This window comes from Acomys russatus, chromosome 4 (assembly GCF_903995435.1).
Source record: "Acomys russatus chromosome 4, mAcoRus1.1, whole genome shotgun sequence".
Lineage (NCBI taxonomy): Eukaryota > Metazoa > Chordata > Mammalia > Rodentia > Muridae > Acomys > Acomys russatus.
This window is the reverse complement of record NC_067140.1, coordinates 56,618,726-56,635,052: the sequence shown is the minus strand read 5'-3', so window position 1 is coordinate 56,635,052 and position 16,327 is coordinate 56,618,726. Positions and strand designations below refer to the sequence as shown.

At 45.3% G+C, this 16,327-nt stretch overlaps 2 protein-coding genes across 3 annotated transcripts in view; both read right to left on the bottom strand.

Annotated features, from left to right (window-relative positions):
• The window catches only part of Capn3 (calpain 3), a 45,626-nt gene extending 43,222 nt beyond the window's left edge, over nucleotides 1–2,404 (bottom strand). For both annotated transcript variants that reach the window (XM_051144445.1, XM_051144446.1), the window contains exon 1: nucleotides 2,065–2,404. In XM_051144445.1, the coding sequence (XP_051000402.1) occupies nucleotides 2,065–2,373 (309 nt within the window). In that variant the 5' untranslated portion in view covers nucleotides 2,374–2,404. The remainder of the gene's footprint in view (nucleotides 1–2,064) is intronic.
• Nucleotides 2,405–6,523: 4,119 nt separating this feature from the next.
• Ganc (glucosidase alpha, neutral C) overlaps nucleotides 6,524–16,327 on the bottom strand; it is a 55,519-nt gene continuing 45,715 nt past the window's right edge. The window contains exons 20-24 of the mRNA XM_051144903.1: nucleotides 14,210–14,284; nucleotides 10,296–10,409; nucleotides 8,714–8,826; nucleotides 7,913–8,016; nucleotides 6,524–6,902 (exon numbers count right to left, since the gene is read on the bottom strand). Of these exons, the coding sequence (XP_051000860.1) occupies nucleotides 6,793–6,902; nucleotides 7,913–8,016; nucleotides 8,714–8,826; nucleotides 10,296–10,409; nucleotides 14,210–14,284 (516 nt within the window). The 3' untranslated portion in view covers nucleotides 6,524–6,792. The remainder of the gene's footprint in view (nucleotides 6,903–7,912; nucleotides 8,017–8,713; nucleotides 8,827–10,295; nucleotides 10,410–14,209; nucleotides 14,285–16,327) is intronic.

Genomic DNA, 16,327 nt, shown 5'->3' with positions numbered 1-16,327 from the left:
GTTAAGGATTCAAAGAGGAAGCACATTTGATAAAGACGTGCAAAGAATCAGACAGAATTCTATATCAGGAACAAGACTCCTGACGCTGAATGTGCTTTTGTTGTTGTTTGTATTCCTGGAGTAACTGCCTTAGGACCAGGGATAAGTTACTTCAGTCTGGTTAGTGTAGATCCTGGAAGGGGCAAAGGGACCAGGTCACAGAGAGAGCAGCGAAACCTGGCCAATGTGGCTGGATTCCCGCTGGTGGGCAGCATGGAAGAAGGGAGAGCTGGGGGTTGGGGATGCCAGGGGTGGGACAAGGGGTCTGATTGGTCTTTTTTTTCTACCCAGTGCAGCATTTTTCCTCACATTTTTCACTTTCCCCCACAGCTCTGAAAGCAAAATGCATCTTACACTACCAGGCTTCCTTCCAAAGTGCTTGGCTGGGTGAGGCGGGTGGGGTGAGGCGGCTATTATTCCTTGTGGATACTGAGATCAAGCAAGTGCTAGTACGGGAAGCTCAGCCAGATGTTCAGCTGCAGCATGGCGTTTAGGGGAGGAGGCCAGCAGCATGGGGCCTGCTAGGGAAGGGCTGTGCTCAGCTAAATAGCTGCCACTTAGGCGCAGGTAATGGGGGGCGCACAGGGTGCCGCACATTCAAGGTCTGTGCTGAGCTACACCCAGCCCACTGCAGCGTTCTATTCTCAGCTGAGGACACTCATGACAGCTGTGGGCGGGCCTCCCCGAAGGACAGCAGGAGGCTCTAGGCTGTACAACAGTATGTTTCGTCACTCACTCATGACACTCTTAGTAACTTTCCCAGTGTGTGAAGCTACCGGGTATGCAATACATGTTTTTCTCTTTCTTTGTTGTGATTACTTTTTATCTCTTCTCCTTTTATCTCTTCTTCTTCTTCTTCTTCTCCTTCTCCTTCTTCTTCCAGTGCTAGGGATGGGACATGCAGCCTCAGCCATGCTAAGCAGAGCTCTTCCCCTACGATCTACCCCTTGCCTCAGGTTATTTGTTGGCTAACATTGTTTTTTGCATCAAAAACAAAAGTCACCAGTTGGGTGTGGTGGTATGCATGCCTCTAATCCCAGGACTCAGGAGGCAGAGGCAGAGGCAGAGGCAGGTGGATCTTTGTGAGTTTGAGGCCAGCCTGGTCTACAAAGAGAGTTCCAGGACAGCCAGGGCTACACAGAGAAACCCTGTCTCAGAAAAACAAGCAAGCAAACAAACAACCCCCCCATAAAAAAAAAAAAAAAAAAACCAAACCAACCACCATCGTCATCATCATCCATCATCAACAACAACAACGAGTCATCATACAGAGAGAGAGAGAGAGGGAGGGAGGAGAGAGGGAGAGAGAGAGAGAGAGAGAGAGAGAGAGAGAGAGAGGGAGGGAGGGAGGGAGGGAGAGAGAGAGAGAGAGAGAGAGGGAGGGAGAGAGGGGGGGCATAATCAGAGAAGGGAGTCAGGTGAGCATAATTTTCCCTCTGGTGGAACTCTGTTAGTGAAAGCCTGAGGCTACCGAGGAGGGTTTCACCCAGGCCCTGTCATGTGCAGGATCTATTGCCAAGCTACAGACAAAAAACAAAAACAAAAACAAAAAACAAAAAAAAGAAATCTTCTAGTCCCAATATTATATGGTGGAAAAAGTAGTCTTTGCCTCTCTCCTCTTTCCCTGGCTTCTGTGTTTCATGGTCACTGGCAAACTGACGAACAACATCTCTTGATTTTAGGCCAAGAAATGGAAGAAGTCTCAAGATATTTAGGCAGAGAGAATAGCTCGGGACACTGTAGAACTGGTTCTGGGGAAGGGACAGCCATTTTTAAAGATGAGTTAGGGATCTAATGACTCCATGAAAAGCAGGAAGAGAGAAAGGGAGGGAAGACCAGCCCCGCCTGCACTCTCTTAGACTTGACTCCGTCCTCCCTCTTCACACTTGGAGCCAGAGCCCAGCCAGCCCCTGCCAGGATCCTTCCCCCTGTGCCCATGTGCCCAGCTATGCCTGGGGAGGTGCTGAGTAGGAGGACTTCTCTGGGGCAAACTCCAGCCAGCTACAAAACCAGTAAGCTACTCACCGGAGGTCTCTTCCAGACAAACTGAATGGGGAACTTCTGGCTATAAAAGAGAGACGTCTCGTCCGGTGGGAACTCGGGATCCAGATAAAGAACTTTCTTCTCTAAGCACTTCTTGCGGAGCTGCTCAAACGTCTTCTCTTTCACTCCGATAATCGGAAAGTTGCGGCTGATGATGGCTGAGTAGATGCCACCTGGGGGTCCGCCTCCAGCCTCGGTAGTCTTGCCTTGGCCCGGATGAGGAATTGGCCCTGGGGACCTGGGCTCAGCCCCTGTCCTTGTGGCCACAGTTGCACTAATGACAGTCGGCATGGCAGGCAACTTTGGAAGGAAGACTTATTATTATTTTAAAGAAAACAAGATTCAGCTATCTTCAAGGAAAAGAAGCAATTACAAAGCAGAAGTTGAAGTGATTCCGTCATCTGAGGAAAAAAAAGAGTGGCCACATTCATTTCAAAGATTATATCCTATCAGAAAGTTGGCTGGCTTATGACCAGCTTGAATAGGCATGACCCTAGAGCCTTAGGTCTTCTTGCAGAAGAGGCATTGAAGGATTTAGAAGCAGTTTCTACCTGGGGGCTCCTACCAGCAGCATGCTTGCCAGAGGGAGAAAAAGAGAGTGAGGGTTGTGTTTCAGTGGCCTGAAGAAGCTTAAGCCAGGAAAACTAAAAATAGACATGAAGTAGGATGTGAATATGAACGCAGGAGGCCAATGTGTGACTCCACTGAGAGGAGGAGAAGGACCTGGCTGGACAGACTTCTCCGTTGACTAAGAACTCATATTGCCAATAAACAAGAGTCTCTGAGACAGATGAACACCAGAAATCAGCAAAGGGTGTTAGGGGCTAGGCAGCCATATGCCTGTATGGCTACTGAAGCCGGGTCTGCTGGACACATGGAGAACAGTTTTTGAACAGCTAGCTGGAATCTGGCGGGGGCGGGGCGCATGTTCCATGCATTTCCGAGAACATGACTTTTACTTTCTAAAATGTTAGGATATCAGAACATTACTTAATATTAGAGTCAATATCTTTCCTAGAATGTTCTAGAATCAGCTTTGGGTCCAACTGGGTAGAAAATGCCACTCAGCAGAATTTCCAAAGAAATACCTCTCTTCTTGCCCATTGGACCTAGACATACCTGCCTCTTTCTACCCCCAGTTACACACCAAGATCAAGTCTACTACACAGTGCGTATCCTAGTAGATTATTTATTGAGTATATTATTTAGCTACGCCCCATCAGCATCTAGACAGAAGTGGGGAATATCCCTAGGACGTCATGTCTAAGACTCAGCTTCAGGGCTTCTAATGAGAGTCAAAGAGGCTGGGGAAGGGAGTGGCTTGCCTGGGCTCCAGCTGTCTTGGCCCTGCCCCCTCACCCATGGTAATTGCTTTCTGGGCCATAATTAGATGGCTACATCTGAAGCAGAGGCTTGTCCCAGCTTGCAGCTGTGCCTGTTCCTAAGTGACCAGCCTTATAGATCCAAGTTTAGAAGGTATGGGGAAGGGTAGAAAGTGACAACTGAAATAGGGGGCATAGGGCAGGAGAGATGGCTCAGGGATATAGCACTTGCCATTCAAGTGTGAGCATCTGAGCTCCCACGTAGGTGCAGTAGCATGTCTGCCATCCCAGCGTGTCTACAGTGAGACAGGAAGCATGGGCCAGGGTGTCAGCCTCTGCAGCAGCAAACAACAAGAAGACTGTGTCATATCATGTCTCAAACAAGGAATTGGCCCCAGGGACCTGGATCAGCCCCTGTCCTTGGGGCCACAGGACCTACACCCCAGGTTTCATCTACGTGTGCCATGGCATATGTGTATATGCCAACACTCACACACAAATATGTACACCTCTCTCTCTCTCTCTCTTAGACACACACACAGAGGGAGAGACAGAGACAGAGAGATAGAGAGAGAAGGAGGGAGGGAGGGGGAGAGGGGGAAAGGGGCGAGAAAGGGAGAGGAGAGGAGAGGGGAGAGAGAGAGAAAGAGAGAGAAAGTGTTCATGATCCTTGGCATCCTATGTCTCACCTATTGGATCCATCAGCTTATCTTTCTGTCCCTCCAAGAAAATGCCCAAGGTATCAGTACTCTTTTTTGTTGTTGTTGTTTGTTTGGTTGGTTTTTTTTTTTTTTTTTTTTTTTTTTTGGTTTTTTGAGACAGGGTCTCTGTGTTAGCCTTGCCTGTCCTGGACTTGCTTTGTAGACCAGGCTGGCCTCAAACTCAAAGCGATCCGCCTGCCTCTGCCTCCCAAGTGCTGGGATTAAAGGAGTGTGCCACAGCACCCAGCATTTGTTTTGTTTTTTTTGAGACAGGATTTCTCTGTGTTGCCATGGCTGTCCTGGAACTCACCCTGTAGACCAGGCTGGCCTTGAACTCACAACAATCTGCCAGCCTCTGGCTCCCTGAGTGCTGGGAGTACAGGCATGTGCCACTGCACCCAGCAGGCACAGACAACAGAGGAGAGCAGTCTCTACAGGTGACTGTCCAGATTCAGAGTCTAGGTTGGCCACTGCTGGCTATGATTATGTAGCTTTAGTCAAGGTACCTTTCTTCCTTTGAGCCAGTCTTTTCCCACGTAAAATGGAGATAATGATAAGTCATTCTGTTGTTTGGTTGGTGAAAGATTAAACAAGTTAACTCATATAATGCATTTAAAATGGTGTTAGAGTGTCATAAGCACTCAGCAAGTGGTTAAAAAAAGGACTGGATTTAATATTACTTTGGGGTTAGGTTGGGTTGAATGACCGTTCACTCATGGTGTCAATCAGCTATCCATCACTGTAACAAAATAAACGAGACAACCAACTGATACAGACAAGAGGTTTATTTTAGCTCACATTTTTAGAGGTTCTAGCCCTTATCAGTTAGCTCCACTGTTTTGGACCTGTAAAAAGGCAGAAAACATCGTGGGAAAATCTGGTAGCAAAGGAAAAGCATCTACCTCATGACCAGGAAGCAAATGAGGAGGAAAAGCTATGATAAGACAGCACAACCAAAAGCACCTTACAAAAGAGTTTATTTTGGCTTCTGTTCATAGGGAGGTTCCATAGCAGCAAGGGAAGCATGGCAACAGGTGCTGGACCAGGTTACTGAGAAAGACATCACATCTCAACAGCACACAGGGAGCAGGGCAAGCAAACCAATGGAGTGAGGCTATACCTGATCAAAGCCTGTCCTCAACAACGCATTTCCTTTAGCAAGGCTGCACCTCCTAAAACTTTCATAATCTCCCCAAACAGCGCCACCAACTGGGGACCAAGTGCTTCATCCAAACTACCACAGTGGTAAAACAGGTATGAGAGAAAGATAATAGGAGCTTAAGGGACGCACACTCCAGTAGAGAAATACACAGCTCTACTTGTGCTATTAAGGCATACCCCCGAGAATGTGGAGTACAGCACAATTATTTGTGGAGCAGCATTTCAGAGAAAGGTAAAATACTGACTGGGTACTGGGGGGAGGGGCGGCTCGGGTATCAGAAGTTTTCATGAAAAAGTAGGATTAAGGTTGAGTCTGGAAGGGTGGTAAGAGCTGTATAGGTGGGGGCAAGGGAGGGTACTGTGGTTAAGGAAAGGGAAGGTAGGACGGTGACAGTTGCAAGTAGGTAATAAGTGTACCTCAGGCCAACCTAGTAGCTGCCACAGCAGACAGCAGAGGTCTCCAGAGCCAGTGCCCTGGTGTGCTACAGTACTCTAGCCTGAGCCAAGCAAAAGGAAGAATCATGCTGAGATGTCTTTATTTACAGTCTTTTGCTGAGTGTGAGTGTGTGTGTGCGTGTGTGTGTGTGTGTCTGTTCATTTTGACTTTTAAAGATAATGCATTAAAATACTACTTATTTTGGTTATTGGTTGTGTCTAAGACAAGTGCCTCTCACTTCTGTTATTATGCAATCCCAGCCCTGTGCTCTGTTTTTGAAGTTCACTTGTGAGATGTGGTATTAATTTCATTATTACTAATTATAGCTTATTTGTGTTATAAATATTCTTCGGGTAGTAGATAGTATTTAATAAAATATCATTAAAAGGAGTAAATCTGAATTTGGAGATTGGTTTGGTACTTCTGAATCCAAGAAACATGAAACAGAATCTGAGCCTTGTGCCCCTGAGTCACTCTCTAGGGAGAAGAACTTTCCATAGCTCTGTCCATGTGCTGTCTGCTGGAGCAGCTGCCATGCCCACACTGCTCTTGATAGAAGGTAACCCTGAGAGTGCCTGGCACTGCCATCTGTTTGGAGACTGGTTTGGGCAACTCTGCTGTTGCCGCTGCTGCCACAGCCAGAGTGACTGTGCTGCACAGCTTGAACAAGGCCCATAGCTGGGCTTCCTGAGTAGGCCCGCCCCAGGTCAAGCCCCTCACTGAACTCTGGGCTTTGTGGGCTTGTGGGAAAGGCAGTGCTTGTCCAGAGTGTCAACGCTATATCTTTAAGTGTAAAAGCTAATGTCTTAGTTTTGATTTTTTTTTTTGAGACAAGGTCTTGCAGTGTAGCTCAAGCTGGTCTTGAACTCATGATCCTTCTGCTTGAGCTTTCTGAGTGTTGGGATTGTAGGAGCCACTGCACCTGGCTACAATCTTAAAACCTGAAATCTACTGGTCATGGGTCCACTAGAGATAAGTGACATATCATTTTCCCCAGGGAAGCAAGTTAGTGGCAGGCCAGGTCTCGCAGAAGGCCAGGAAGGCAGAGAGGCCAGGGAATTCCTGTGCTCATCACCAGGGCACCTGCTCATCATCTGACATGAACCTCCCAGGCATCACCAACGCTCAGAGAAAGCTTCTCCAGACTCAGGGTGGATGTTTTGCCACAATATGTAAAAGCCGCAGGCTGAATTTCACCACCTACATGGCAAAATGATAAACAAACAAACAAACAAAAACAACAAACACTTTGTGAGAAACCAGGAGAGAAAATCTTTTCTCTCTCTCTCCAAACCTGATATGTCGTCTGATGCTCTCAAACAATGTTATACCTCACTTAGGAGAAGCCAGAAGCACTTTTATCATGAACTCCTGTGAATGTTTTAAGACATGAAAAGTCTCATTGTTTTAAATACAATCTTGTTGGAAAGGAACTATAAGGAGCAAAGTGATTTGTCCAAGAAATACAGTAGGTGAGGGAGGGCATAATTCTACACCATCCCTTGAATCAGTTTTTCAAAATTCTAAGTATTCTCCAAGGCTGAAGATGGCTGTAACCTACTACAAATTAAGAAACACCTAGAGGATCCCTGTAGTTCCAGGGCAGCCTCATCTACATAGGGAATTTCAGGACAGCCAGGGCTACACAGAGAAACCCTGTCTTGAAAAGAAAAAACAAAAAGAAGGAGAAGGAGGAGAGGAGGGGGAGGAGAGGAGGGGGAGGAGAGGAGGGGGAGGAGGAAGAGGAAGAAGGAGAAGGAAAAGAAGGAGAAGGAGGAGGAGGAGAAGAAGAAATATATAGAATATTGCTATAGGCCTCCAGTAGTTTCTCTTAGTAAATATTAACTGTGGGAGAAAGACTAGTTCAGGAAGAAAAGATTAGCCTGCTCACTCTAGAGCAGTGGTTCCCAACCTTCCTAATGCTGTGACCCTTTCATACAGTTTTCCTCATGTTGTGATGACCCCAACTGTAAAATTACCTTGTTGCTATTCTTTAACTGTAATTTTGCTGTTAAGAATCATAATGTGAATATCTGACATGCAGGATATATGATATGAGACCCTGTGAAAGGGTTGTTTACGAAACCACAGGTTGAGAACTGCTTCTCTAGAGACTAGAGCAGAGATGGCCTGAGCCTCGTGCAGCATGACAGTTTGGGACTAACCATCTCTCTATCAGATACTTCGGTGTTCACAGAGCAAATACTTACCAGGTGAGTGGGTAGTCACAGAAGATGGCTTCTTCCTAAGGCCTAAGATCAGGATCTGCTCTACAGTACAGCTGCTGGCATAATGGCCCTTTTCATCAGCACACCTGGAAGGGTACAAATGGTGTTAGGAAAAGCAGAGGGGCAGGGTCTTTAACTGGCCACCAGGTCAGTCTCTCCATCCCTGAGAGTGCTTCTCCTGTTTGCCTCTATGGAGTCAGGGTCCAGGTAGGAGCCATATTCAGTAGGGCAAAGGGATGAAAGCAGGTGGGACTAGGTAATCAGAGACCACATCAAGCTCCCTAAACCATCTGAAGAACACAAAAAACATGGTGTCACTTGGATATTACAATCAAGCTGAAAGAAACCAGACATTTAATTACTTGGTTCATGGACGAATGAAGGTAATAATGAATACTTAGATTGAATAGTTTTAATTTGTAGGCAGGTGGGGAAAAAAAGATAAGGGCAAAAAAGGAAAGCTTTCAGGGTCAGTGATTGAAAATGCAAAGAGGGAGGGAGAGATGGCTCAGAGCTTAAGAGCACTGGCTGCTCTTCCAGAGGTCCTGAGTTCAATTCCCAGCAACCACATCATGGCTCACAACCATCTTTCATAAGATCTGGTGCCCTCTTTTGGTGTGCAGGTGGAATACTGTGTATATGATAACTAAATCATTAAAAAAAAGAAAAAGAAAAAGAAAAAAGAAAAATACAATGGACTTCACCATTTACTTAAGTAATATCTTAAAGAATATGTAGGATAGCAGAATCTAAGCAGAGCCACCGCGTCACCGCTGCCCTCACCTGTTGCTTAGAACACTGGAGCAGAATGAGAACTTGCGGTGTAAGAACTGGTCCTGGCTGAGGTACTGGAAGGAGTGGCCATCATCAAGATACAGCTCCCCCGCAGCAGAGCCCTGCACAGTGAATCAGAGGATCTGCTGGTGGCAATACTTTTATAGAAAAAAAGTCATCTTCCAAAGGGAAAGAGTAACACCCAAAAATGTGTGAAAAATCTGAAAAGCTGAGTATTCAAACTGCACAAAGTCACACACAAGTTCCCTACATATTCAATATCCAATCACCCCTGAGTAGATAATAACATAATATGCACAGGGTTGGGTAACATAAGAGGAGCTCAAAGAGCTAGACTTTGTTGAAGGAAATTTAAATATGAAACATAGTCAGTAATGAATTCTGTGAAAATACTATCCCAGAATGTGAAAAGCAAGTTCACAGAATGGAATTGCAGCTGAAAAATATCACTACATAATAGATGAAGTCAGCTGTCTTTAGATGCCCTTCCTACTCAACGGGGAGGACCCCTACTCAGCCAAACAGTACAGCCCTCCACAGGCAGGCTAGTTACTAACAGTTCTGCTGTAGGATGGGTCTCTAGCTTTTTGAATTCATTCTGGGACCCCATATGGATCCTAGGCCATAGTTTGCCTGAAGAAGACAAGCTGCAATAAAATACATGGGAAAGGAAGCTATAATTTAGTCAGGCAGTGGTGGCGCACGCCTATAATCCCAGCACTCAGGGAGGCAGAGGCAGGCAGATCTCTGTGACTTCAAGGCCAAGCCTGGTCTACAAAGTGAGTCCAGGACAGCTAAGGCTACACAAAAAAAGCCTGTTTTGAAAGACCAAAACCGAACCCCTGCCAAAAAGTACAACTATAACAAAAATATGTTTTCGGCTGTGTAAGGCATTGGGGTAAATAGGTAAGAGAGGTGTATACCACACGGTTCACTTGGCTCACCAGACACTCTCAACACTCCCATGCCATACTCAAGGAGACTTTAGTTACTGCAGCTGACTGATGAGAACAGAAGTCATTGAATGGGTTAGCAGATACCCAAAGTAGGTAAGACAGGTGCTTGTTTGTTTTTTAGACAGGGTTTCTCTGTGTATCCTTGGCTGTCCAGGCCTCGCTTTGTAGACCAGGCTGGCCTCACAGAAATCCACCTGCCTCTGCCTACCCTGAGTGCTGGGATTACAGGCATGTGCCACCATGCCCAGCTTATGACATATTTTTAATGGCCCTTTTCTGTACAGGACTGAGTGTCAGGACTACAGGGCATGGCAACATAATAAATGTTCTTCCAGGAGCAATCCATGCCAACCTGAGAGATGGACATTACATGCCCCGGAAGCATGTTTGCATCATTCCTGGATCTCAGAGTCCTAAGAACAATGCCAGGAAGGGCAGACGTCAGTGATTTGGAAATGATTCAGCCCTGACTTTGAGACAATCATCAGGAGCACTGTTTCATATGAAATTCATTACGTTTTCATATCTCTAATAGGCTACCACTGTATAATGATGGAATAAAAATAAATAAAAAGGTGAATGGCTTTGCAAATACCTAATGGCTTTGCAAATACCTGAGTGCTTAGAGCAACCCGGAGTCCATATGGGGCGTCAGCCATCCAGCCGGTGGACTTTCCCACAGAGGTCTTTGTTGGCACCACACTTCCGCCTCGTTGAAACACTGGTATCTGCAATGCAGCAGCACTCTCAGGGATGAGAACCCATACAAAGAATTTTCCAAGTAGAATTTAAAAATATCTCACCAAATGAGATCCATACTCTTCACATACATGAACTTAAGCCAAGATTAATGACTCGGAAGGCAGAGGCAGGTGGATCGCTGTGAGTTCGAGGCCAGCCTGGTCTACAAAGTGAGTCCAGGACAGCCAAGGCTACACAGAGATCCTGTCTCAAAAAACTGAAAAAAAAAAACAAAACAAAACAAAAAACCAAACAAACGAAAAAAAAAAAAAAAAAACCACAACTTGGCCATTCCAGCTGGGAAACTCCAGAGAATGGTCCTGACCACTTAATGTTTAAGAAAACTTGCTTTAAAAAAAAAAAAAAAAAAAGAAAACTTGCTTTAAATTTGGCCCTCAAATTATTTACTTATTTACTTTTATAGTTACTGTTTTGTGTGTGTGTGTGTGTGTGTGTGTGTGTGTGTGTGTGACATACATGCCATAGCATGTATATGAAGGTCAGAAGACAACTTTGTGAAGTCAGTTCTGTCTTCCCATCTTCATGTGGGTTCTGAGAATTGAACTGAGGTTGTCAAGCTGGCATGATAAGCACTGAGCTGACTTGCTGGGACCAAATCATCCATATTTTAAAATATTGGGGCGATTATGTACACTCCCCAATTTATTATCTATACCTGTTCGTCTTAGCTTGGGTTCTGTTGCTGTGACTGGAAGAAACATGGGGGAGCAAGGGGTTTATATCTTCTTACATCTTATAGTCCCTCAGCAAGGGACGCCAACACAGGAATGTGGAGGCAAGTTCAGGAACCGAAGCAGAGGCCTTGGAGAAACCATGCTAACTGGCTTGCTTCCCGGCTCCGGCTCAGCTACAGTCCCTAGACCTGCCTTGGGGTGGTACCACCCACAGTGACCTGTCAATCAAGGAAATGCCTCACAGACATGCCTAAGGCCAGTCTCATAGAGGCAGCTCCTCAACTGAGGGTCTCTCTTCCCGGGGGAATCTAGTTTATGTCAAGTTGATAAATTAACTAGCATACTATCCTTGCCACTTCTTCGTTTAAACGATGAATTTTATTCTGCCCATCCTATTGGAGGTCCAGAGTTACTTCTGGAAACTCTTTTTTCAACTTTATCAGAAAGGACATTCTATTTTAGACCTTTAACATCCTTGTCAATAAAATAACAAGACTGCTAGGGAGTGAATTTTTCTGTTTATGTAAGTGGGCGCAATGGTACTAGTGCACACAGTGTTCTGTGTCTGGGGAGATGACGTGTGTCCTTTCTCACAGCGTCTATGCACTTTTCTTTTCCTGCTTGTCTGGGTCAGCATGATGACTGACTTAGTTCTATGGCTCAAGAACTGCTTCTTCTACAGACACCATCAAGGCATACAACATGGCTGTGGGCGTGGTCCACACCTATCAGTCTTCTGGGATGGGCAGGAGACCCTCTGGTAAGGAGCTAACCAGATCACATCAGTGCGTGTGCTTTTCTCTGAGTAATGTGTGAGCAAGGAGAAGACGAAAACAGGTGTGTGATTTGGGGAGACAGTGGAATAGTCTAGATGTGCTCCCCCCCTGCCCTCTCCAATTCAGAAGTAGCAAAAAGAAAAGCCAACTCTTTTCTTTTTCTTTCTTCTTTCTCTTCATCTTCCTCCTTATTTTTTTATTTAAGAACAAGGTTGTAGGCCGGGTGGTGGTAGCACATGCCTTTAATCCCAGCACTTGGGAGGCAGAGGTAGGTGGATCTCTGTAAGTTTGAGGCCAGCCTGGTCTACAAAGCGAGTCCAGGACAGCCAAGGCTACACAGAGAGACCCTGTCTCAAAAAAACCAAAAACAAAAACCATACAAAAAAACCAAAAAGCAAATAAGCCAACAAAAAGAACAAGGTTGTAAATTACAGTGGAATGGGCTGCAGACTCAGAAAACTTGCATGGGGGTGGGAGGGACTTGTCCTAGTTCTGTCACAACTCAGTGGTGATTCTGGACCAAAAAATAAAAATAAAAATAAAAATAAAAATAACTTCTGACTGTCAGTTTCTTCATGTGCAAATGAATAAGAATGGCTCCCCATGCTCATATGTTTGAATGTTTGGTCACCAGGGAGTGACACTATTTGAAAGGATTAGAAAGATGGGGGTGTGACCTTGTTGGAGGAAGTGTGTCACTGGGGGTGGGCTGTGTGGTTTCAAAAGCCCTCCCCAGGCCCTACGTCTCTCTCTGCATGCAGAAGAGGATGTAGCTCTCAGCTCCTTCTCCAGAACCACACCTGCCTGCTGCCATGCTCTCTGCCATGATGATAATGGGCTAAGCCTCTGAAACTGCAAGCAAAACCCTGCAGTTACACACTTTCTTTTCTTGGTCATGGTGCCTCTTCACAGCAACAGAACAGTGACTAAGACAAAGGGTGGACGATCACTAAGGTCTCTTTCAGATCTGAAAGTTGGTGTCTGGAACTATTTTCTCCATAATGAAATGACTGATGACAATTTAGAAGAACAACACCACTATTCTATTAATGTTCATTCTACAGGGCCTTGGTCATGCCTGTGACTCAGCAGGATGGCCACCCTGGCTCGAGTTTCATAACTGATGGATTCTCGTGCCCAGAGGCCTGGAGCTGCACCTTCCATTTTCTGACATTTTACTCGGCATTGCAGTGCCCACTCACTGTTTCTTTTCTCAGAGTTTCTGTTCATAGACACAGTGTAAATATACAGGAGAGAGTTGTTTATCTTTAATATTTCATGACACAAGTCAGAGTATATGTATTTTTAAACTCTTTACATATTTAACAGCTTTACTGATACAATCCATATACTTCAAAATTTACAATTAGAGGACTTTGGTATATTATTAAGTCATGTAACCATAGCCATGGTCAATTACAAAACCCTCCCAGCACCTCTAGAGGAAACATGTACCCTTCAGCAGTCCATTGCTTCCTAAGTTCTCTCTCAAGCACAACCCAAGGCAAGTTACTATAATCTGTTTTCTCTATATGTCACGTATATGTTATGTTGAACGCTACACCCTTGGTTCACTTTTTGTAGACATGCATTAGAAACAGAATGCTTGTGCCTCCCCATTCATATGTTAAAGCTGAAGTGACTGTTTCTGGAGACAGGCTCATAAGGAAAGTTCTGATACAATAGGAATAGAATCCTTATGAGAATGCTTTTTTATTTTAAATTTATTTTATTTTACATATTTGTTTTGCCTGTGTGTGTGTATGTGTACCACATGTGTGCTTGGTGCCTGTGGAAATCAGAGAGAAGGCAATGGGTCACCTGCAGATGGTTGTAGCCACCATATGGGTGCTGAGAACCAAATCTAGGTCCTCTTCGAGAGCAGCAGTGCTCTTAACCACAGAGCCAGCTCTTCAGCCCCACTTACCAGTACACTGTCCCTTTTCTTTCTTTCTTTCTTCCTTCTTTTCTTTCTTTCTTTCTTTTTTTCGAGACAGGGTCTCTGTGTAGCCTTGGCTGTCCTAGACTTGCTTTGTAGACTAATAGAAATCCGCCTGCCTCTGCCTCCCGAGTGCTGGGATTAAAGGTGCGTGCCACCACACCCGGCTCATTGTTCCTTTTCTATACCCATCCCATCACCCCATATGCCAGGAAGAACTGTTTCAGGAGGGCTTGAGGCAGCTGGCACTTTGATATAGGTCGTATACCTTCAGAACTATGGGAAGATGAATTTCTGTTGTCTAAGCCACCCAGATTGTACTCTGAGCAGACTAACACAGCTAAATAGGTAAAAATAATACTCTGAAAATAACTTACAGTATCCACGGTTACAGGAATCTTCACAGTACATCCTCCTTTCCAATGTGCAAATGTCTTAGAATCATACCAGACCTAAAAAGTAACAGATTCTTTTGAAAATAGTGGGCAATTTCTCTTCTGAGAAGCCTGCACCTATCCAATGACTATTTCCTTTTGCCCTGTAATAAAGCTGTCTTGCAATTCCAGGAAGAAAGGAAGGAAGGAATAAAAAGAAGTTTATAATTAAAATTTGTGGGAGAAGTTAGGAAGAACACACCCCATGCCTCTGTGTGTGTGTGTGTGTGTGTGTGTTACTGGGGATTGAACCTAAGGTCTCATACATCCTGAGGAAGTATTTTACAATTTAAGTGTTTCTTTCTTTCTTTCTTTTTTTTTTTTCAAGACAGGGTCTCTCTGTGTAGCCTTGGCTGTCCTGGATTTGCTTTGTAGACCAGGATGGCCTCAAACTCATAGTTATCTACCTGCCTCTGCCTCCCGAGTGCTGGAATTAAAGGTGTGGGCAACTGCGCCGGCTCTCCTGCCCTTTTCACTTAACAACAACAACAACAACAACAAAAACCCTTATTGACTCTTTGTGGATTTCACATCATTCATCCCAGTCGCACTCATCTCCCCATCCCTTTGTGTCTGCCCTCCGCCCTTGCAACCTACCTCCAAAAGAAAATGGAAAAAGAAAACCAAAACAAAACAACAACAAAAACCCATCTGTGTGGAAGCTGTAGTGTGTCACGTTGTCCCACAGTACACCCTTTTGCCCATACATCTTTACTTGCAAATGTTCATTGTAATGAATCATTGGTCTGGTTCGAGGTCTCTGGCTTCTGCTACACTGTCTAAACTGGATCCTAATGGAGCTTCTCTTGGATATCCTGTTGCTGTCCTATGCCTTGGAGATCCTGCAGCTTTGGATCTGCAGGAATGGCCTTTTCATTCCCTCCAGCAGATCATGGGTGAGGCAGATGTTGGGGTGGGCCAACTCAAAGCTCTGGATCTGGGCCTGGGTGGTGGCTAAGTTGGTCAGCCTGCCAGCTCTCCCACATCTACACCACCAGGCTCTCCAGCACTGGCCTGGGTAGGTCACCCAATGCCCTAGCCAGCAAGGTGCAGAGCCAGGTCTCCAGCTTTCATGTCCTTGGAGAGACTTATCTTCACCTTCACCATCGGGGTCAGCTCTACTGTGCTGCAGGGCCCACTCTCCCGAGTATTGCAGTCAGTGGCCCTCTTTACCTTTTTTTTTTTTTTTTTTTTTTTTTTGACATGGAGTCTTTCTAAGTTACCCAGGCTGTCCTTTATCACTATTTAGCCCAGGTAAGCCTTGACCTTGTAATCTTCCTGCTGGAATTATGGGAATGTACCTCAGATCCCACAAATTCTTCTTTTAAGACAACCCCCTCCACACACACATAAAAGAATATCCCAAATCATGCAAAAAGGCTGGTGTTCGATTCTCAGCATAGAATAAATTGGGTGTGCTCGTACATCCAAGGCAGGAGGATCAGAAGTTCAAGTTCATCCTAAATTTCAGAGCTAACCTGGGATAAGACCCTCATCTCAAAAAGAAGAGGAGGAGGAAGAAGAAGAGGAGGAAGAAGAAGATGTTACCCAAGGGCTATGATTGAGCAACTAAAGGCATTCCTTGTCCATCTATACATTCCAAAGCTAATTGCTGAACAACCTACCACTGAAGGTGCTGGTGCTCGAAATGCCTGATCGTGAAGGAGTGTCTGTGAGTGAGAGATGCGACCACTCCTCCATGTTCCTATATCCCCTGGCTTGTGAAAACTCCATGCCTGATCTGGCGAGGTGCCCAACAGGTAACGGTAAAGACTTGGTGCCTGAATTTGCTCCGAGGAACCCACATAAAGGTGGGAGGAGAAAACAGACTCCACAAAACTGTTCTCTGATGTCCACATACACGCTGTGGTACATGTGTCCTCCTCATCATGATGTGTAAGTATCATGATGATGAGTAAATCAACTTAGTGCTCATAACCATAAGTGAAACGGAAAAGAGCAACACAACCGAGCAAAGGACAGCACAGAGCAAGCAAACTGATCACACAACCAGGACCACACAAAGAGGGGAAAGGAGCAGCAGAGGAGACAGACGTGGAG